Source organism: Cornus florida, unplaced genomic scaffold (genome assembly GCF_030987335.1).
Source record: "Cornus florida cultivar Cherokee Brave unplaced genomic scaffold, ASM3098733v1 CherokeeBrave_3.0.0_Hap2_Chr04, whole genome shotgun sequence".
In the NCBI taxonomy this organism is placed as follows: domain Eukaryota; kingdom Viridiplantae; phylum Streptophyta; class Magnoliopsida; order Cornales; family Cornaceae; genus Cornus; species Cornus florida.
Genome location: NW_026775574.1, coordinates 36,820,366 through 36,843,874, shown reverse-complemented (window position 1 = coordinate 36,843,874; position 23,509 = coordinate 36,820,366). Strand labels below are relative to the sequence as shown.

The 23,509-nt window shown below is 36.7% G+C and overlaps 1 protein-coding gene across 2 annotated transcripts in view; it reads left to right on the top strand.

Annotated features, from left to right (window-relative positions):
• Positions 1-23,509, top strand: part of LOC132303150 (protein PSK SIMULATOR 1-like) — a 73,112-nt gene that overhangs the window by 37,572 nt on the left and 12,031 nt on the right. For both annotated transcript variants that reach the window (XM_059800281.1, XM_059800280.1), the window contains exons 7-9: positions 2,541-2,638; positions 3,015-3,084; positions 17,210-17,313. In XM_059800281.1, coding sequence (XP_059656264.1) covers positions 2,541-2,638; positions 3,015-3,084; positions 17,210-17,313 — 272 coding nt within the window. The remainder of the gene's footprint in view (positions 1-2,540; positions 2,639-3,014; positions 3,085-17,209; positions 17,314-23,509) is intronic.

The following is a 23,509-nucleotide window of genomic DNA, read 5'->3' as shown; positions in this document are numbered from 1 at the left end:
TATCCTAAGGGTCACACCCCAAAATCCCCCTGGCATTGTTCATTAGAGCACACACAAATGAGGCATGGCCTTAAATATCCATAATAACAGACATAACCAAATTCCAATCACATAACATAAATGACTGTTGCAATAACTTCCCACATAATTCAATTTAGATTCAAGGGCTATAAAACTTCCCAACACCCTTATTCTAAGTTTCATGGACTCTTCAAAATTAGGTGAAGTACCAGTGTCAGACATATAATACTCAGATATGGTTGAGGATGTTCTGGAAACTTTTGGTTAGACTTGCACCTCAAAAGTGTCTTAAATAGTTCAATTTTATTATATTATTATTTTAAAATGAGTGAGATGCCAATTTGAACACTATTTTATGTAAAGACATTATTTTACTCTAGAAAATAAAATAAAAATATTAAATAATGTGAATATATAGCAATTGTTCAAGGATTTGACTTATTTGATGCTTGTATACATATCCGCACTCGATACACTTATCTCAGTCCTTGTAACATTGCCCTTATTATAATTTTCGCTCAATTTTACATAACGCAAAATTTCATGGCTACATACAAAATAAATGACATAAATGGATAATAGAAATTCCAAAACAATGTAATCCAAGAACATAGATGTCGTATAGAAGAAATACAGAAGAAATATAAAAAGAAGAAAAAAGGAGAGAATTGTGTGAAGGCTTGAATAAGATTGAATCACCCATTCACAGCTCTAGTATCTATAGATAAAAAGAGCACATGCTCATATTACAAGAAAGGAAATTAAATCAAAGCACAACATATTCTATGGCTAAACATATGCGTAAATAAAGTCAAACTTCATGATTTGTGGCTATCAAATCTCTGCTAATATGGTAAGTCATTCCATAAATCATGACTATCATATTCGCTGACACTTATCAATAGTTTTTTGTTCACTTGGAAAATGTTAAAGGATGTTGCTAGCTGAGATACATTAGCCAAGAATAATAGGATTTGACTTTATTTACGCATATATTTAGGCATAGAATCTGCAGTGATTTTATTTGATTCTCTTTTCTTGTAAAATCGAACATGTGCTCTTTTAGAATATAAATACCAGAGCTGTGAATGAATAACTATTCTCATTCAAGCCTTTACATATTTCTCTTATATTTCTTCTTGATATCAGAGCTATTACCTTTTCACAACTGCTAGTAGCCTTGCGGCCTACGCGAGGCCCCAAGGGACACCTGAGTTCTTTCCGCGACCAATGCAAGGCCACCCAGGCCTCCTGGTCTGCAAAAAAAGAAAAAGAAAAAGAAAAATTGACCCGTTTTTCTCTTGCGGGTTGTGTGACCAGTTCTAGAATGATCTTGTAGCTCAATATATAAGGGCGTATAAGGTTTGGGGTGTGTAACGAGAGAACACTGAAAACTGTAGGAAAAAGAGGAGAGGGAGGGAGAGAGAGAGAGAGAGAGAGAGAGAGCTAGCGTCTAAGAAAAAGTAATAATATTTTACATTATCAACTTGTAAGCCTTCACATTGACACCCATGTAAAATAAATTTTCATGTTTATTCTAGTCATTTGTAGGCCTTGTCCCGCTTTCAATAAGACAGGGTTTAGATTTCTATGCCATTGTGTCTGAGCATTTCTCACGATGGAAGAAAGAGGTTTAGGTAGAAAAGAAATAAAAGTCTTAATACGTAGAAAACTGTACTGATATACTACTGTCATTGATATAAAGTGTAGATGATATTGTTCCTATTGAACACGTTAACCATTCCATAATCCCACTTAGTTTATGCCTTCATATTTAAATAGACACATATTTGAATAGACACTATCTGAAGCTTTTCAAATCTAAAGCTATTTCATTGTATACAAGATGCCGCACTAAACATCCATAGTTGTTTAATATTTGATAAAATTGGTACAACTTGACAAAATAAAATTTAATATACTATAATTTAATCTAAACTCTAATAGAGTTGGGTACAGTTCATTACATTGATAGAGCTGATAATTGTGCTCCATTAACTGGTTCTATTGAGCTCAAACTTCATTTGATTATTGCATGAGAGGGACACTGAAATATGAGCATTTCAGTCATTATTGTTCACTGACTAATGAAAACATTTGACGATTTCAGTCAGTACTTTCTGAATATTCAGCTGGAGTGCTAACTTCCTGCTATCACAGTCTTTCTTTGATTACTTTAGTTGGTTGTAATATCTGTTTGATAATATGATCCTACTATTTATGCCAAATGTCAGTTGAAGGCCTGCTCCGGTGTTAGATGACTGTGTACTAGAGTGGTGGCATATAACACGCAACAGAGATATGCTACTTCTATTCTATGGAATATAAGAAAGGATATTTATAAGGGTCTAGATTGTACATTTTGTGGACCAGAAGTTTAGATTTACTAATGCAGTTACTCTTAATAAAATTGTTCACACTTCTATTTGCATCTTTGAAGAAGATGTACATTTTCCGAATTTGAATTTTATTATTAGTATTGGTGAATCTCTGTATGGCAATATTTTCTTCATTTATAGGTGATGGCCTTTCAGTCTTGAGAGCAGAACTAACAGGCCAAAGGAAGCAAGTAACAAGTTTAAAGAAGAAGTCACTCTGGTCCAGGAGTATGGAAGAGGTAACTGTTGGCTCTTTTTTATAGTGCTGGGATGTTCCCTATTGAATGTGTTTTCTATAACTTAATGATGTCCTCTTACATATAGTACATATACTAATAATTCTACGATGTCCTATTATCTCTAGTTTATATAAATCTAGATATATATATATATATATGCCCTTTTTGCTATGACAATATCCTTATTTGCTATGTCTCACCAATTTTTTCCAAATAAATAGAGGTCTAGATTCTGCTATTGTTAGTAGTGGTATATTTCACAATTTCATTGACTATGAGGAGATAACACTGATTTTGTTCCAACAGTCCATTCTCTGAAAATTGTATGAGTTGAAGTTAAAGATTTTAGAATGGCAATTTGTGTCATGTAATACAGGTGATGGAGAAGCTCGCAGATATTGTCCTTTTTCTGAATCGGGAGATACACGATGCCTTTGGTCATGCTGGTATGCATAAAATTAGTTCTTAAAGATGATTATGTTTACTCCTTACCTTTCAAAGCATGACTGTATAATGTAGTTCTTAGAGAATAATAATTATCTCGTAGTATTTAAATAGCCTCAAATATATTGATCATGTGTTAACTGTCCTATTACCCATATGCGGTGAACATAGTAACTATATAGTTCTACTATAATTTTCTTTTAATAACTAGTAAATGTCAAAAGTTTCTAATAGGAAACAATAGATTGCTATTACTACCAATTACGTGTTATTTCTGCCACTGCATGAATTTTTATTATATTATTAATAAAAGAAATTGATGTCAAGAATATATGTTTAACTTTCATAAAATTGGTGTGCAATTCACAGTTGGAGAGGTTAGGGTTAGGCATAAGATATGGAGTTCTTTTCGTCATGGTTTCTCCCAGCACCATTATACTCAATCAAGTGAATATGTTTTTTATGTGATGCCAATGATGGTTGAGGCAGTTGTTTTAGTAGCAAGTGTCTTAATACAGTGGCATACTTTTCAGTGGTGGTGAAGATTTGATGGTGGTCATCCTTGAGGAAGTAGTGCTGGTGGTGCAATGGCAGTGGTCTCTGCGCTGCTGGTGTTGGTGAAGGGTGGACTAGTGTAGGACGATAAGTTGTGTAATAACAAATGGTGGTTGTGTGGTGGCTATGGCATTGTTGCCTTTTGTTGTTGAAGTTATGGTGTGATGGAAGTCCATTGTGGTGCTAATCTCAAGATCAAACTCCAAAGCATTGAGTGTAATGGTAGTACAAGTGTTAATGTCACAAAATTAGAAATAATTCAACTATTAATTGTCATGTTAAAAGAAAACTCCACAAATTCCAAATATTTAAAGAAAAATTACAATAGTCCGACATGTATAGAGGTTAAGCTATTTGTAAATTCACTTGAAATAGTCTAGCGTCACGACTCGATTAATAGCAATAACGCAATAGATATTTGAAATGCAAGTCCCAAAGCCATTATCTTGTAACCCTTGCACCAACGAACAGTTTTCCTTTCTTTGGTTTCCTTCAACGCCATAATCTGTAAATGGATTAAAAGAGTGGGCATTTACTTTCTCAACAGAGAGATTAGGGGCTAGTTTGGTGTGCAAGAATGAAATAGAGTGGGAATGGAATGAAGCTGAGAATGGAATGGGAATGAGAATGGAACCATTCCATTCTAGTGTTTGGTTGCAAACATGGAATGTGTAAAAATGAAATGATGATTCTCCAAATTACCCTTTTATCATGAATAAAGAAATCAACTTAAAAAATAAATAAATAAATAAATTTAACAAAAAAATTAACGAAATGAAATTGGGGCAAGCAATTTGTTGAAGATTAGGGCAAAAAGGCAAGAAGACGCCATGAAGCAAAGGGGAGGCGTCTCCGGCAGCTGTGGTGAGATAAGGGGTAGTGAAAGAGGAAGACGGAGGCGTCTCCGGCGGCGGTGGCGGCTGGGTTGGGTTGTGATCCAGTGTTCTCAAACAAGGAATAAACAGACTTGATTGATGCTGGGAAGCGGCTGGGCTGGTCAAGACCATTTAAGGATTAAGGATCTGATGTTATCGTTGATCTGTTTTCGTCGACTTGCTTTTCTCAGTTCGATTCCCCCTTTCTGCTTGCTGGATGAAGTCAGAAAAGGCGTTGGATTTGAGAAAAAAAAAAGAGGAGGGCTTTCCAAAAGCAAAGCCAAAAAAGGAGGTTCATCCATCCACTGTCAAAGAATTCTTTCCATTCTTTGTTGTCGCCGTGGTTCTAGGCTATGGAAGGAAATCCGATGTCGATGGGTTGGAAGAGAATAGAGATGGTTTTTTGGTCAAAATATTTTTATCCTATTCCATGTGGGAATGGAATGCCCATTCCATTAGTAAAGAGGAGTGATTTTGGTGGAATGACCATTCTCCGAGAATGGTGGAGAATGATGATTCCACCTTTAATAGCCCACACCAAACCCAAGAATGTAAAAAAAACCATCCCATTCCTTCTTATTTGATTCCATTCACTCACACCAAACATGGCCTAGAGCTAATTGTGATAAAGCGAGGCGGCTAATGACAGCCCAGTAGAATGATTTCCACCATTCTATATACAAGATATATAAAATCATGACACTATATATATATATATATTTTTTTATTTTTTTTCAAGCTGCAATAAAAAGAAACAATCAGTTTAGAAAGTCAAAAATCCATACCAATCATAGTTCCAAGTTTATCATGATGCCAACAAATTTTCATGAGACAATAAGTAAGCCAAACAATCACAAAACTTTGGGTTTTGGCATAGAAAAGTAATCAAGAAACGAGAGATCATGTATCACAAACCGGGCTATGCATTTTGAGTGTTTCATCCCTGGATCATTGCAAATCCTATGAGTCTCACAAGGACGCTAAAGTGTCCTTCCAGAGGAGGTGGGCATTCCTCCCACTCGACATTCCATTACACTAGGCTTTCTGCCATATAAAGTCAACTACCTTTTCCCAACCGGAAATTGACAGGTCTCTTCATTGAACCTAATTATTCTTTCTTTTCTTTTCTTTTATTTTTTTCAGTAATAATCTAAAATTTCACTGTATCAATAAGTAACTACAAATGGGTATAGAACAAAATAATAGTGTAGGATCTATAACCAGCAATGCTTTAATGCTTAACCCATTTCAAATTGTTTTTACAATTTGCAGTATTGGTATATCATATATGGTGCTTCGCTAAGTACTATGGTGTGAAAAAGAAAGGTGTAATAGATCTACAAGTGATTTGAACAATCTGAATTGTTGAAGGATTTATATACTTAAGTTACACCCTCTCTAGTAGCTTAAGCTTTTAGAGTACATAGGTTGTTAACATGGTATCAGTGCCAAAGGTCTCGAGTTCAAACCTTCTGTCACCCTAATTAAAAATTGAAAAAACACGTGTTGGACCAAACGAAGGCCACACGTGGGGGGGCGTGTTGAAGGATTTATATACTTAAGTTACACCCTCTCTAATAGCTTAAGCTTTTAGAGTAGATGGGTTGTTAACATGAATCAATGAAAGTTCACTAGATACACTAACAATACACTGATATACATACATTGAAGCTCTCTTTCTCTAGAGTAATAGATCAAGCAAGTGATGAAAGCACAACTTCTAGAGAATAGAATCAAAGACCTCTTTGATTTTCATTGGAGTTTTTTCAAAATTCTGCACTATGCTTTTTCAATATATATATATATATACACATATCTCCAAATGAGTGAGGGAACCTTGTATTTATAATCTGAGCTGAGAATCTAGCCATTAGAGTACTTGCGAGATTGTTTGGAAATAGGGCTACTATCTAGGAGGAGTCAGCTCAATCTTGTTCCATTTCCATGAAGATGTCTTGTTGACCTAACCTGAGATTTATGAGCTCTCAGTTGTTTACCAACTGCAGAAGGGGAAGATGTCTTATAGAAAACCTGGAGACGTTTTGTGGCTTGTACCTAATACTTAGACATTTTACCATTGCCTAGCCACGTAACATAGTTTAGACGACTTGTACAAACAAGCAACATCTAGTTCACTTCACATATTTGAATTTGAAAACTTTTGGCTCTGAAGTGATATTGCTCTAGAAGAAATATAAAAAGAAGAAAAAGGAGAGAATTGTGTAAAGGCTTGAATGAGATGAATCACTCATTCACAGCTCTAGTATTTATAGATAAAAAAGAGCACATGCTCATATTACAAGAAAAAAAAGAAAATAAAATCTAAATCAAATCACAGCATATTCTATAGCATATGGCATATTCTATAGCATAATCAAATCTCTACTAATACGGTAAATCATTCCATAAATCGTGGCTATCATATCTGCTAACACTCCCCTTTAAGTTGGTGCGTGGATATCTGAAACGCCCAACTTGGACAATGCATTCTCAAACATAATCTTGCCTTTTGTAAAAATGTCTGCAAGTTACTGAGAGCTTGTGACAAATGGAGTGCAAATTTGACCAAAGATGATCTTTTCTCGAATGAAGTGATGGTCTACCTCTATATGCTTAGTCCTGTTATGTTGAACAAGATTTGTTGCTATGCTAATGGCAGACTTGTCGCAGTAAAGTGAGAATGAAAGCGACACTAGAAGGCACAAGTCTGTCATCAAGGTTTTCAACCATAGCAACTCACATATCCCAAGAGCCATAGCCTTATACTCCGCCTCTGCACTGGATCGAGAGACAACATCTTGCTTCTTACTGCTCCAAGTAACCAAGTTGCCACTGATAGTGGTATAATAGCCCGAAGTTGACCCCCTATCTGAAGCTAATCCTGCATAATCAACATCTGTCCAAGCCTCCACACGTAAGTAACCATGATTGGCAAACAAAATACCACGGCCCGGACACCCTTTTAAGCAGCGAAGTATCCGAATAGCTGCATCAAGGTGAGGGGTATGAGGAGAGTGCATGAATTGGCTCACGACACTCACGTCATAAACAATGTCAGGTCGAGTCATGGATAAATAGATGAGCTTCCCAACAAGTCATTGATAATGATCAATATTTAACAACGACTCCCCGTAGAATCAGCCAACCGATGATTCTACTCAATCGGAGTATCAGCAAAATGAGCGCTAAGCTTACCAGAAGCATAAAGCAAGTCAAGAACATACTTGCGTTGAGAGATGAAAATACAAGCCTTGGAGCGAGCCACCTCAATGCCCAAGAAGTACCGAAGGGGACCAAAATCCTTAATCTTAAACTAACGGCCAAGATAGCTCTTAACCTCAGTAATTTCGGCAGCATCATCTCCGGTAAGAACAATATCATCAATATACACAATGAAAGCAACTGTCGTACCGCCTAAATGATGTAAGAACAAGGTGTGATATGGAAACCAAACTTGAGCATGGTAGTGCCAAAGCAATCAGACCAAGCTCGAGGAGACTGCTTGAGGCCATACAAGAATGAGTAGGAGAACGAAAGCCCGGAGGAGGAACCATATACACCTCCTCGTGCAAAGCTCCATTGAAAAAGGCATTCTTGACATCTAACTGAAATAGAGGCCAAGATCAAATCGTAGCAACGGAAAATAATACACGGATGGTATTTATCTTGGCAACCGGGGCAAAAGTCTCTTGATAATCTATACCATAAGTCTAAGCATAACCCTTGCAACCAACCGGGTCTTGTAACCAGCAATTGTCCCATCTGGATTATGCTTAGCCATAAATACCCAACAACAACCTATAACCTTCCATCCAATAGGAAGCGGAACCATGTCCCAAGTATGATTTTTCTGAACTGCTTGTAGTTCTTCTATCATAGCATCATGCCATTGAGGTTGTGCTAGTGCATCTGCAATGCTAGAAGCAAGAAAACTCAAATAGGAGGGTGAGAGAGCACAGGTATCATAAGAAGGAATAATAGAAGACGAAATAGGCAAAGGTAGAGGAGTTGAAGACGGAAGAAGGTGATCATCAATTTTAGTCAATAGGAACCATTCACTTTTAGAACCACTGTACTATGGTGTATGCTCAAAGAAAGAAACATCCATAGATATAAACTACCAACAACTGAGAGGATGGTAACACCTATAATCTTTTTTAGAGTGAGAATAGCCCAAAAACACACACTTCAAAGCCTTGGGGTCAAAGCTGTATACAAGTCTGCCCTAACTGCTGAACAAATCACATGCATCCGAAGACTCGCGGTGGAATAAAAAAAAGAGATGAATTGGGATGGAAGATTGAGAGCGGGGCTGCAAAGTTAAGAACCCTAGAAAAAGTTCTATTAATAATGTAGACAACTGTAAGAACTGCATCTCCCCAAAATGACTAGGGAACATTCAGGCCAATGCAGATTGCTCTGGCTAAGTCAAGGATGTGGTGATTCTTTCTCTCAGAATGGCCATTCTGTACATAACCAGCTGTACCTTCCCATAAGTGTACTCCATACCCTGGTCAGATTTGAATTTTTTATTGGTATGACCATATTGAGTCTGAACCAGTGTCATAAAATTTTAAAAAATGGTGTACACCTTATTTTTTGTTTTCATAAGATAAACCCATGTAACACGACTATGATCATCAATGAACAACACAAAATATCGAAATCCAAGGCTAGAAGTAACTAGGCAAGTACCCCACACATCTGAATGAACAAGATCAAAAGGTGTTAAAACAGATTTATTACTACTAGCATGATAATTGGAATGAACATGTTTAGCCAGGTGACATGCCTCACAGGATAAATCTGAGACTGCCACGTTACAAATTAAGGAAGGAAACAAGTGTTTTAAATAACCGAAAGAAATATGTCCTAAATATATGTGCCAATGCATAAGCTGACCTTTATTGGATGAAACAGAATTAAATAATGAAACTGAATGTGCTTGAGGTGACAAAGGAGCATCCAACAGGTATAGGACATCCACTTCACGCCCACTGCCAATTGTCCGTTTCGACACCAGATCCTGAAAAATAAGATTTGTAGTCAAATGTGGAACATGAAGTGTATCTGACAAAGTTAATGAAGGAGTAACTGATATGTGACCCTTCCTAGTCATATTGTCTGAAGCATCAGAATCAATGATCCATGGTGTCGAAGATGTAGATACACTATGTGCAGATGCAATAGTACTTGAGTGGGCATAAGTGGAGGTTGGCTAAGATGATGCCTCCATTTGATTAAAGAATTGTTTGAACTTGTCTAAATCAGCTTGAGTCATGCTAACTATGACAGAAGATGTAGAGGCAGAGTTGTCAAGAGTTGACAACGAGACTGGTTGTGTAATAGAATGTGCAGAGGATCGAGGTTGTTGTTTCTGTTGCGGTGGGCGTCCATGTAGTGCATAACAACAAGATTTGGTGTGACCAATTTTCCCATAATGATCACATCTCCCACGTTGTTGTCCTAGAGGAGGACCGGTGGTTGAACTCTAAACTGACTAGGATGGTGCAGTTCCTGAAAGGTTGGGAACCCGAACTGCCATAGCTGTACGATTAACAGAAGTAACACCTAATGGATGAGTCCGATGGCTCTCATCTGACAACACATAGGAGTATCGATCCTCAAGAGTAGGGAATGAAGATAAGCCCAATAAATGAACATAAGCATACTCAAACTCATCGTTCAACCCGGCAAGAAATTGAAACACTCGATTCTTCTCCACAATCCCTACATATAAAACTGCATCATCCGGATCCTTCCAAGAGTGGAAGTAATCATAATATGACATCTCCTCCTAAATAGCACGAAGCTTAGCGATGTAACCTGAAACTGTCAAGTCACCCTGAGAAATCATGGTGACGTCTCTCCCCAACTGGAAAATCCATGCACTATTCTGCTTATGAGAATAATTGCGTTGAACTGAATCCCAAATCTGCTTAGCAACCTTCATAAACATATAGCCAACGGCTACGTTTGGCTGTATCGAATTGACTAGCCAAGATATAACCATAGCGTTATATGCAAATCACTGTGGATATACCTTCTCAAACTTGGCTCTTTCTCAGAACCAGTAATATAGCCAATCTTGCCTTTGCCACCAATGAACATCTTGGTAGACTATGCCCAAATCAAATAGTTGGAGCCATCTAACTTCACTGTGGTGATTTGAAGTCCTAGATTTTCTGATGAGTTGGTGGGAAAAATGGCACCACCACCTATAGAACTTAAGCCAAGAGAATTAACAGTCGAGTACCCTAAATCTGCTATAATCTGTCACACAACAATAAATAACTCCAAAAACACCACAAATTCTATTAATAAATCAAAGGGTATCCTCAGACCAGAAACAATAACAATGTCTCCTCAGACCATTCCCGAAAAGTCCAAATATATATTTTTTTAAGGAGCGCTGCCCGCTTACATATAGCCTGACAACCTCCTTAATATCTAGAACCTCTCTGTAGACTCAAAAAATTTTACCCAAGCCTTTCTAAGTGTTGGAGACCAATGATCCCAATTTACCCAACCCTAGAAGGGTAAAAAAGAAATTGTAAAAACTTAAAAAATACATGTTTTCGATCACAAAATAGCAACACGGAAAAACATTTGTAGGCAATGTAAGACGATGTTTCAAACAACCTAAGATGGGTGTTGCACAAGTATTAAGGCTACTGAAAGGTGTGGAAATGTGTTGGCTCTGATAATACCAAGAAGAAATATAAAAAGAAGAAAAAAGAGAGAATTGTATAAAGGCTTGAATGAGATGAATCACTTATTCACAGTTCTAGTATTTATAGATAAAAAAGAGCAGATGCTCATATTACAAGAAAGAAAATAAAATAAAATCTAAATCAAATCACAACATATTCTATGGCATATTCTATAGCATAATCAAATCTCTAGTGGCTATCGTATCTGCTAACAGCTCTCTCTCATGAAAATCATTCTAGTGAATGGGCTAAGTCATTTCTGTTAAGGACCTTGAAAACATTTGATTTTAACTTGGTCCATATTTTAATTTTTAAGGGTTGAGCTTTTGAATCAACATGCAACATGATATTACAATATAAGGATTGTAGCTCTCATTAAACCCTTATCCCCTTGGTCTTGAATTTGATCCTCAACTTTGAGTTCCATCACCGTGAGCTTGATCCATATTTGAGCTTGCGCATTTTATCCCATGGATCTACTTAGTACTTGAGTTTTGTATAATATCCTGAAAATCATCACACTCAACTCGAGTAGATGTAAATTCTCACATTAATAGGTTGTTGTCATGAAACTTACCAAGTTGCCTTGGCTTGAAACCTTTGGGTTAACAATTAGCACTTTAGTTGATGCCAAAAAAAGAGAAAAAAGAAAAAAGGAAATTTATTACACTCCTACCCTTCATCACCTGCAGCAATTGTTTTCTTAATAGGATCCCAACTGAGTATGCTATCCTTGCCAATCAACTTGTTCCGAATTTGCCACTCTTTCTGTGTGGCATCCCACTTATGTTTTTAGATGCTTTAGTCATGTTTTCTTCCAATGTTTTCGGCGAAGTTTCTATCCCATTCCTCTAGCCGACCTTGTTAAAATGAGTATTCAGCCTATTACCAGCTTGAACTTCTTCCACACAAGTATCTATGAAATCCTTATATGTCCTAGGATCCCAAATTGCCTTTGGGAACTTTCCCTTTGAGGTAACTTGATCTGTATTTCCATCTAAGAATCATACAAAACTTAACACACACACTGGAATTATGCACTATTTATGAGTGAAAATTTCAGTATTTTTTATCACACAAGTGAAATGATGACAAATAAATTATATAATTACAGTAAAGAAATATAGAGCTAGTCTTTTAATTCTTGGCTGGGTCCATTTGAACATCATAATAGGATTTGAGCCCTTGAATTCACAGCTAAACATAGAGAATAATATTTCTGACATAAATAATTTGAACTAGTCAATGACTAGTATGCAAATAATAAAATATAATAATTTCATACAATATGTATAATAATATAAATTTTTATACTGTGTGCTTAATGAATGTTTACTTTTATTAATTAGAAAAAAAAAATCCGTCAAAATTATTAGAAAGATCATTTAAGAGGCCAAAAGATGGAATCTAGAGTAACATAGTTTCATCAATGGAAACACCCTTATTTTTTATATATATTTTTTTCCCTAGTTGATACTGATTTCATGAGGTCAGGTTTGGCTGTTTTAGCAACAAGAATAAAACTCTAGCTCTAGGAGTTGTTTCGGCAGGCACTCACATAAATTGGCTGTGGGCTTTCAAATTTGTGAGATGGTCTATGCTCCAACTGGTATCCTCTTTTAGTGGTAAATTAGGAGGATCTTATCATCTTAAGGAATGAATATAACGGTTGTTACCCCATCGTCAATCCAAAAAAAAAGGTATGTTTTTTTAAGATGGGAACCTTATTCAGTGCCTCTGTAGGTCTGTTTATCTTGGGGGTTGGCATATCAAGTTCAAATTCAAGCATACAGTAGATTATTTTTGCTGCCCAAATCATCGTTTCTCATATTTTTGGGTTTTGATTTGTCAAATACTCTTATGTCCTATTCTGTGTGGAACTGCACACAGAACTCACACATAAAATTTTACAGTCGTCAATTGGCTGAGTGTGAGAGAGAGAGAGAGAGGCATACCTTATGCGTAGAGAAATGGCAACAATACCGGTGATGCAAAGTGATCAACGACAGAGTCCCAGACTAGACACGTTTGTTTGCATAATCGTTATAGATGAAACAAAGTGCGAGCAACATCCAACAGGTGGCGATGCTTTCGCTCAGCAACACCATTCTGTTGAGAAGTGTGAGCTAGTCTGATGAATAATACCACGATCAGCACACAAGGAATCCATGATAGACTCTGTATACTCCAAGGCATTATCAGATTGAATTTTTTTAATGCGCTTACCAAACTGAGTTAGAATTTCATTGTAAATTTAGCAACAATAAGAGGTAACTCAGATCTCTCTTTCATAAAAAATAACCAAGTCATTCGAGAATAATCATCAACAAAGATAACAAAATAAAGGAATCCATTCAAACCAGCGATTTTAGAAGGACCCCAGATGTCCGTGTGGACTAAGTCAAAGGACTTGGCCTCACATCTATGACTACGACTCGGGAAAGAACTACGATGATGCTTACCCAACTGACAAGCTTCACACTCTAGAACAGAGATATGACTCAACGTAGGAATAGCTAATCGTAACTTTGCTAAAGATGGATGACCCAAACGAAAGTGCCACTGAAGAGGAGAGACTGTAGCACTCAAAGCTGATGACAAGACAGGCTGGGGTTTACCAGGGTCAAGATAATATAACCCGCCTTTCTCATGTCCCGAACCAATCACCTTCTTTGTCCTAAGGTCTTGAAAGACACATGAAGTGGGAGAAAAAGTTATGGAACAGTTTAATGTTTTAGTCAATTGACTGACAGAAAGTAAATTAAAAGGAAAATTAGGAACACAGAGACTCGAAGATAGTGATAACGAATCGGAAGGGTGAAGGACACCTTTTCCAAAGACAGGTTGAGAAGAACCGTCAGCTAAAACAATGTGATGGTTAATAGGATTTAAATCAGAGAAAAGAGATGATGTGCCCGACATATGTGAGCTTGCTCCAGAGTCAATGACCCAGGATCGAGAGGATTTAGCCTTACATGCAATATTGTCTGAATTAGCCAAGGTAGCAGTGGAAGTGGGTGAACGGGTAGTTTGCAAAGTCTGAATAAGCTTGCTAAGTTGTGTGATAAGTGCATCATGAAAACTAAAATCAGAAGCTACATGTCCTGAAACATAAAGCTGCAATGGTTTACACTTCCTGTCATGTCGTCCACTAGGATGGCCACCACCACGGGAACCACAAGAACCAGCCCGAAAATAAGATTGTTGTTTATGGTCAGCTATGGACAAAATTTGGACAAAAAAAGGGATAAATCAGAATTCCAAAGTCAAAAAATTGCAGGTCCAAGTCCAAATTGTGACAATTATAGGCCGAGTTTGTTGTAAACAATTGTGAACCAGACTAAAAACCTGCTGCCTTAGCAAAAGTACTGGTCCAGAATCAAATCAAAAGCCAACAATGAAGCTGAATTGCAATTCCACAGAAGAAATCTCAGAAGCAAAGGAAAACAGTGTATATTCAATTTCGGAACCACGGAAGACCTGTTTGACTAACCCTTAGAGCCACATAAATTGTTCCAGATTCAATACATAATCCAAGAATCAACAACTAAAGTCTTTCCAAGCTCAAACACATCAAATAAGATGAGCTTCACATGACCAATAGCAAAATCCCTATGATCAGTGCTGAAAAAAAAACACCCAAGCAGTCCAGATTTGATAAAAAAACTATGCAAACACCTTGAATCTTCCAATCAAACTGAACACAAAAAATCCAGATAGCCAAGATGCATCCCTCTGTGTTGGATTGAAGCAAAGGAAGTATTGAAGATTTAATGGAGGAAAATCTTTCGGTAATTGATGTTGTTTCCTATTATTGAAGATTTGGTGTTACTAGAGGAATCAGTGGAGAAAAATCCTCCTTGTTTCCTATTTTCTAATTCTTTCCATTCTCATAATTTCTTCTCCTATATAAAGGAGCCTCCACCATTGTATTATAAATGAATTGAGAGAGTATTATAAAAGTGATGTAGCCCTTTGGGCTCTTTGTGCCGTGGATGTAGGCCCTAGTGGCTAAACCACATAATATCTGTGTTCTACTTGTTTTATTTATCTCTTAGCTTCCATTTTATGCTTTACAACATGGTATCAGAGTCTAATTTCTCTTCCTAGGTTTGGACCCCTGTTTTGGGGTATTCCCTTAGCATCTGAAATGTTGCTAAGGGTTTCTCGGTGTTATTTTTGACTTGTTTGGGCTACTGGTTTGTTCGGCAGTAATGTTCTTCGTCTTTGCCGTCTCTCTGGCAGTATTTTTATTGACTTGTTTGGGCTGCCGGTGTGTTCAGTAGCATTGTCTTCATCTTTGCCGTATCTCCAACAGTTTTTATCATACTTGTTTGGGCTGCCGGTGTGTTCGGTAGCATTTTTTTTTTCCTAGTTGGTACTCATACACACTTGTCTCTTCTGAGGCTTGAACCTCTGACCTCCCTTTGGGAAGTGAGAAGCTAATACCGCTAGGCCACTGGCCCGTTGGTTGTGTTCGGTAGCGTTTTCCTCGCCTTTGCCATGTCTCTAGAAGTTTTTTGTTGATTTGTTTTGGCTGGCGGTGTGTTCAGTAGTATTGTTCTTCGCCTTCTCTCTTCTCTCTTCATCATTCAGAATTGTTGTTACTCGTCATCTTAATGGCAAGTTGGGCATTCATGCTCCAACTTGAAGGGGAGTATTGAAGATTTAATGGGGGAAAATCTTTTGGTAATTGATGTTGTTTCCTATTATTGAAGATTTGGTGTTACTAGAGGAATCAGTGGAGAAAAATCCTCCTTGTTTCCTATTTTCTAATTCTTTTTATTCTCATAATTTCTTCTCCTATATAAAGGAGCCTCCACCATTGTATTATATATGAATTGAGAGAGTATTATAAAAATGATATAGCCCTTTGGGCTCTTTGTGCCGTGGATGTAGGTCCTAGCGGCTGAACCACGTAATATCTATGTTCTACTTGTTTTATTTATCTCTTCGCTTCCGTTATATGCTTTACAACAGGAAGAAGCCAAAACCCCCCAGAAAAACAGATCTACAAAAATAGGCTAAAATCCAGAAAAAAGTTTTGAAAAATGGAAAGTCAACTCAAACAACCTCTGAATGGAGAACAAACACCACCATAATTATCAGAAAATTCAGGCGAGCCACCCCATATGGTTCTCGGCCTGTAAGTGCTGATGTCAGCATGTGCACTTTGACAGTCAATCTGATGATTTACTGAAACTCTCTTTGGATGGATTCACAGTCTTGCTCGGATACCAAGTTAAATTGGATAACAGTGTGTTTTAGGGTTAGAGAGAAGAATAAGAAGAAGAACAAGACAGAATCTGGTGTATGTCTACACACCACCTCTCCTATTTATATTAAGTAAGCAAAATTACAATAATGTCCTTAATAATCAAAATAAACTCAAACAGTTACCTATAATATTGAACCTTTACTTGGAATGCATTTTTGAAAAGCTATAATTTTTAGCTTCAAAAAGCTCTAGTGAGCTAAAATCTCTACTACCTAAATGCACTTGTTTTTTTCTTTTGATTTTATTTTATTTTTTATTTTTTTATTTTACCAAACACATCTAAATGAAACTTTTTAATAAGGTTGAACAGCAATCCCAAACGGGCTCCACATTGGATCCCTTCCTTTATCTCTATCTCTTGTTAGCTTGTTTTCCTTCCAGAAGTCCAAAAATAAAAAATAAAAATATTTATAAAATGGTTATTAACCTGTGTATAATGTGCTAACAAGTGCTTCACTCCGTACATCTTTTCAAAAAATGTTGGTAATTTAGTTTTTTGAATGGCATTTAAAAACTAAAATGAAGGGTGCAAATTTAAATGGTCTTGTTCACGTAATTATCTATTGTGAGATCTCCTCTTTGAAGCTGATTGACTGATTAGAGTTCCAATTAAGGAGCTGGTATTTATGCTTCAAATGTTTGGTCACAATCTTCATTTAATTTTGATATGCATTCTAAGATTGTTGTCCCTGTGGCTTTTTTGCAGATGGTGATAAACCATCGATAGGATCTCTTGATAATATGCATAGACTGGGACCTGCTGGTCTTTCATTACATTATGCAAATGTTATCATCCAGATTGACACAATTGTGAGTATATCATTCCTTTATTGTCAGATACCTCTTTGAGCAATTCTTTTTTATAAATATATTGCAATTTGTAGATTGAGTTCCTATCATTTCTCTTTGATTTGCAAGTTTTGTTCATAGATATTTACCATTGGGTCACTCTAAGTCTCAACATTGCTCTAAAATTGGTGGTGATTGATAAATTATATTGCCATTGTGAATATTTTTGCAATCATAAATATGATAGGTCTTTGTCTGTCTGTCTGTGTTTGTGTGTGCGTGTGTTTGGACTGTTGTGTAGGGATGTCTGCAGAGTGCCAATTTACAAAGATACTTTGGTGGAGATGTAATCATAACTCTGGTAGCTCCTTAGAAAATGTAGGTAAAATGATTCTTAAACTTACACTACATTAGTTTCTAATAACCTTTTAAGAATATTATTTGTAAATTGTCAAATTCCATTTCAAACTAAAGTTCTTGCAATAGTGTGTGTTGAAAAAAATGTAATTTTGAGTCCAAGTCTGTGAGTCCTTGACGGTCATCTTGCCTAGAAATTTCAAGCTCACAGTGAAAATTGAACAATGGAGATGAAATCTACATCAGAATAATTGCAGGCTATGCTCCATGGTGCTCAATCACACTTGGGAAAAAGTAACTGAAACCTTAGAAAGCTTAGGAGTTAAGTTGGTTATGGGTTAGATAGATTGGATTAACTCTGACATTGTGTTTGGGACTTAATTTGACTGATAAAGGTGTTTTGAAGCCAATTTAGAGGTTTAAATTGATTAAATCTTGATTTGGAATTGGAACAGGAACAATGGTGACATGGATTACTCCTATGGTTTTTTGTTCTGTGGGGTTGTCTATGTTAAAATCCAGTGTTTTCAATCCCTCTACTAGCCTTTTGATTTTTATGTTTTGTGGAATTTTATGTAATTGGTTAGGTGCATATTTCAAAATAGGTTTTAAATTGAAATTATTCACAAAAGAAGCAAGTAAAACCATTCATTCCTCTTCTAGGTCCGTGGGATTCATATAAATCAACTGCCATCAACACAACCACTTGCATTGGTGACTCTCCCATCCAACTGATAAGTAATATAATTTGGGTTCCTTTGCTTAGACTTCGGCATAGTTCCTATTCCTTTTGTTTCTTAAATGGAGAATCGAATTTTTGAAAAATTGTAAAGAAAGTTTTGTTGGTAAGTTGGAGATCCAAGATGTATGTCTGGAACGAGTCAAGCATACTTGTAGAGAAGCATACTTCATTTGTTTTGGAACTGTTTTTCATATATTAATTCATAGATTGTTTTTTGCTAGACATACCGTTGTATGGAAATTTAGGAAAAATAAATGTGGAAATATTTTACAAAATTTTTGGAGTTGGGCAGCATTATTGTCTTTTTGGCTCGCCTAGAAGTTGGTTGTTTGTTGAGCCAATGTTTCTAACCAAGGACACATGAAACATTTTGATGTTAACATATCAGTCAAGTTATTGAACTTAATGTCTACTTGAGTTTATGCAAAACTACATGCAAGCAACTCAAGTGAGCTTGTGGATCAATCACAAAAGCCAAGGAAGATCCAGGATTTAAAAATCTTATTCAAAGCTCAAAAGAAATTGAAGTTTGATAAAATCTTTCAACTCAAGGCACAAAAGACATCAAGATCAATATTGAAGACTTGGGTAGATAGTCTATGGTGAAAGCTAGAACTTATTGTAAAGTTATTTTTGAATAACTTGTTTTCAAAGCTCAAATCTAAGACAGTCTTGGGCCTTATTGCGTATCATTGATATTGGTCCGTAGACACTTAGAGATAGGATTTGAACTGAATTGCACATATTCTTAAAGTCCTAGATTGATGAGAAATGGAAATGAGCATTAGATGAATTTAGAAAGGTTAAAATCCCAAGATAGGCCAATTCAATCGATTCATATGATCGAGAGAGTTGCTTTACTGAAGCTTAATCTTGTCACTCGACTCATAATGTTGCAGCAGACGATTCATTCTAAATAGAGAGTGGCCATTACTGAGTTGCAAGTCAGTCAATTGATCCCAAAGGACCAGTTGACTGGTTCTTTCAAGAGAGTTGAAGACTCTGAGGACATGAAGAATTAGTCGAAATCATTTATATGGATCAGCAGACTTGTCTAGCCAAACCAGTCAACTACTCTTAACACCAGTCTACTGCATTTGTCAAATTTAATATCTAAGGTCTAGTTCTATTGTCGCTTCGCGTATTAAATGCTTCCAACAACTATATTTTTTAATGGGGCTTTTAAAATGTCCTTATATCAACATTTATGATTAAGAGACACGATTTGGGACCTCTATTGATTATCATTCATCAATACTCATAAACATTCATCCTAGATTAAGCTTTCAATTTGATTATTCAATCTTAATTCTAGAATTGTGAGCTTACACTTGTACAAATCTATCTATTGAGATATCATTGTTCTACAAAAGCTCAAATTTCATTAATTGTGAGTGATTAGGGTTGTTAATCCTTGAAAAGACCAAGTGAAGTGAATTACACTTGACAAGAGAGCTTAGGGATAAATTTGTAAAGGTTGGCCCTTCACTAGCAAGAAGGAGCAAGGTTTCTCTCTTCACCTGTAAACAAGAGAGTGTAAAGGTTTTCTTTCAACCCGTAAGGAAAGTCTCATAGTGGACTTAGGAGAATCCTCAAGTGGGCATCTTGAGGCAAGGACGTAGGCTAGAGTGTTGAACCTCGTTATATCGCGGAGTTTGATTTTCTTTATCTGTTAATGTTTGATACCTTAAAGACTCATTTTTGGGAAAATCTTACTGTTGAAAGAGAGAGAGAATATATGAAAACATATATCTTATTGAGTACGTAATACAATAATACAATGGTGTTTATATTGGATAAGTTACAGGAGTAGGTGAGTGGAGAACAAGTAAATTGGTAGTGCGATATATGGTAATGAGGGGTAGGTGAAGGTGGCTACAGAATACAGAAAATGCTAGTAAACCCTAGTCTAACTATACAAGTGTGACAACTCATAGAATACTGTACAACACTCCCCCTCAAGTTGGAGAGTAAATGTCAATAACTCCCAGCTTGCTACACATGGAATCAATAGAGTTCTTGGGAAGCACCTTAGTGAATACTGTAAAACACTCCCCCTCAAGTTGGAGAGTAAATTTCAACAACTCCCAGCTTGCTACATATGGAATCAATAGAGTTCTTGGGAAGCGCCTTAGTGAATATGTCGGCAGAAGGAACAAAAGGTGTAACAATCTCATTCGAGTCAACTTTAGATCGAATGAAATGGTAATCTACTTCAATGTGTTTAGTCATCTCATGGTAGATTGGATTGCTAGCAATATGAATATCTACCTGATTGTCACAATGGATAGGAATTGGGTACTGGACTGAAATCTTAAGTTCCTGTAAAAAAAGTCTTCAACCAAGTAAGTTCACAGGAAGTGTGCGCTATGGCACGCTACTCTGCTTCAGCATTGGAACGAGCAACAACTGATTGTTTCTTACTCCTCTAAGGTACTAGATTTCCTCCTATGAAGGTGCAGTAACCCATGGTGGACCCTTGATCAGAAGGAGAACCAGCCCAATCTGCATCTGTGTATCCCTCAATCCGAATATGTCCAGTAGATTAATAAAGTATACCACATCCCCGAGTACCTTTGAGATACTTGAAGATACGTATAAATGCCTCCATGCGGGGTACCCGAGGATTGGTCATGAACTGGCTCAACTGCATAGGAGATGTCTAGATGAGTGATTGTGAGGAAATAAGTTTACCCACAAGTCTCCGATACAACTCTAGATCACCGAGTGGGTCACCATCATCCACCTTAAGTTTTACATTAGTCTCCATGGGTGTAGCTGCAGGTTTCGAACCAAGCTATCCAGTATCCATTAAGAGGTCAAGAGTATACTTCCGCTAAGAGAGACTAATGCCTTGCTTCGACCGAGCTACATCAATTCTTAGAAAACCGAAGTTTGCTCAAATCCTTAGTAAGGTAGAACTCAAGTGATGTATTAAAACTTGTATTCCATCTCTTTCACTGCCGATGATAAGGAGATCATCTACATACACCACAACAATCACAATACCTCATTTCATTTTCTTTTTTTTTTAAAAAAAAAAGAGTGATTAACCTGGCTTCTGGTCGTACCATGAGCTACCAATGCTTTACTACTTATCAAACCACGAGGGGACTGTTTAAGCCCATAAATAAACTTCTTGAGATGACACACACACTCCCCCTTAGACTCAAACCCAGGTAGGTGGTTGAGCCATATAGACTGTCTCAATAAGGTAACCGTACAGAAAGACATTTTTAACATCAAGTTGATGAAGTGGTTAATCTAGATTAGTTGCAAGAGAGATTATCACATGAACATAATTTAGTTTGGCCACAAGAGAGAACGTCTCAGTATAATCAAGGCAATAAGTTTAAATGTAGCCTTTAGCAACAAGTCGAGCTTTGAGTCGGTTAACAGTACCATCAAGCTTTTGTTTGACATTGAAAACCTAATGAAAACTAACAACCTGAGTATCAGCAGGCTTAGGAACAAGATCCCAAGTATGATTCAATTTTAAAGCGTTTATTTATTCTTCCATAGCTTTCCTCCACCCTGGGTGAGAAAGTGCCTCCCTGTAGGACTTAGGAAGAGCAATAGAGGATAACGATAAAGAAAAAGCTTGAAAGGAGGAGGACAATTTATCATATGATACAAAGTTAGAGAAAGGGTGGTAGAGAACAGTGGCAGCAGCCTTTTAAAGTATATAAAAGGCGTGGCAAGGAGGGTTCTAAGGCTTACGCCTAAATTTGGCACATGCTAGACGATGGGGTCCACTTGGAGTCTTGTATAATTAGGGGGTTTGGTCAAATTTCATTATATTGGTAATTGCGTTAATTATGGAAAATCTGCATTGTTTTGGTAAATTGCATTATTAGATTAAATTGCATCAATTAAGTTATTTGTTACTTTATTAAGTTAGAGTCAACTTTTGATTACCTCCATTGTAGGGTAATCCAAGGGTCATCTTTTATTATAAAAGGATACTATGTAATTCTTAATACGGAGCGAATGGTTGAATAAAATTTTCCATTGAGATTTCTTTGTGAGTGATTCACAAATTCTGAGGGTGTGAGGCCTTCTCTAGGTGTGATACCTAGGTCCTATTGGAGTGATTCCAATAGGCTTTTCTTTGTTAATTTCAATCCTTCTTTTCTACTAACAAACCCTGAATCTTAGCTTTGTTTTTGAATTTCCAGCCCATAACTCTTATTTACTTTCTTCTATTTGAGCCTGTCCTTTGTCCTACATCAAAGGGTGATTGGTATAAGACCTTTTACCTTTCCGAACAGCATTAGGTTGATCAAGATCAGAGTCCAGAGAGATGGAAGAATCTCCAGGCGTTGAAGCTACTGGTGGAAATGGCAAGGATGGGTTTACTACTTTAGTCGTTGGTATATAATTAACTACTCTTTTCCGGTGGTGAGCATAGACATGAAGAGCTGGTGGGATGTCAGAATAAAAAACTGGAGTTGGAAGAATAGACTTTTGAAGAACCGAGTCCTCCAAACGACTTACTTCTTGGGAATAATAAGGAACATCCCCAACAAAAGTTACATCTACACACACAAACTGTTTATGAAGAGTTGGACTATAACATTTATATCCATTTTGAGTGCGTGAATAACCTAAGAAAATACATTTGTGGGCATGAGGATCAAGTTTGTCTCGTACCGGGCTTAGATTTATGAACAAAGCAAACAAACCCAAACACCTTTCGAGGAATGGAAAAAGGGTCTTTAATCAGAAAACATCATTTGGAAGGGTGATTTTCCTTGAAGGACCCTAGAAGGCATGCGTTTTAAAAGATAAGCAGCAACCAGAATTGCATTTGCCTAAAAATGTTTTCGAATATGCATTTGAATTATTTAGGCACGAGCGATAGCTAGGAGTGATCCATTCTTATGTTCAACAATTCCATTTTGTTTAGGGGTATCAACACAAGATGTTTGATGGATAATGTCCCTCGACTCAAAAATTTTTTTTAAAATATTAACTTTATATTCAAGGGCATTGGTAGTTCTAAGAACAAGTAGTTTTGCATCAAATTGATTTTGAATTTCAGCATAAAACGATTGAAAAATAAAGACCGCTTTAGATCTATCTTTAAGAATATAAACCCAAGTTAAACATGAAATA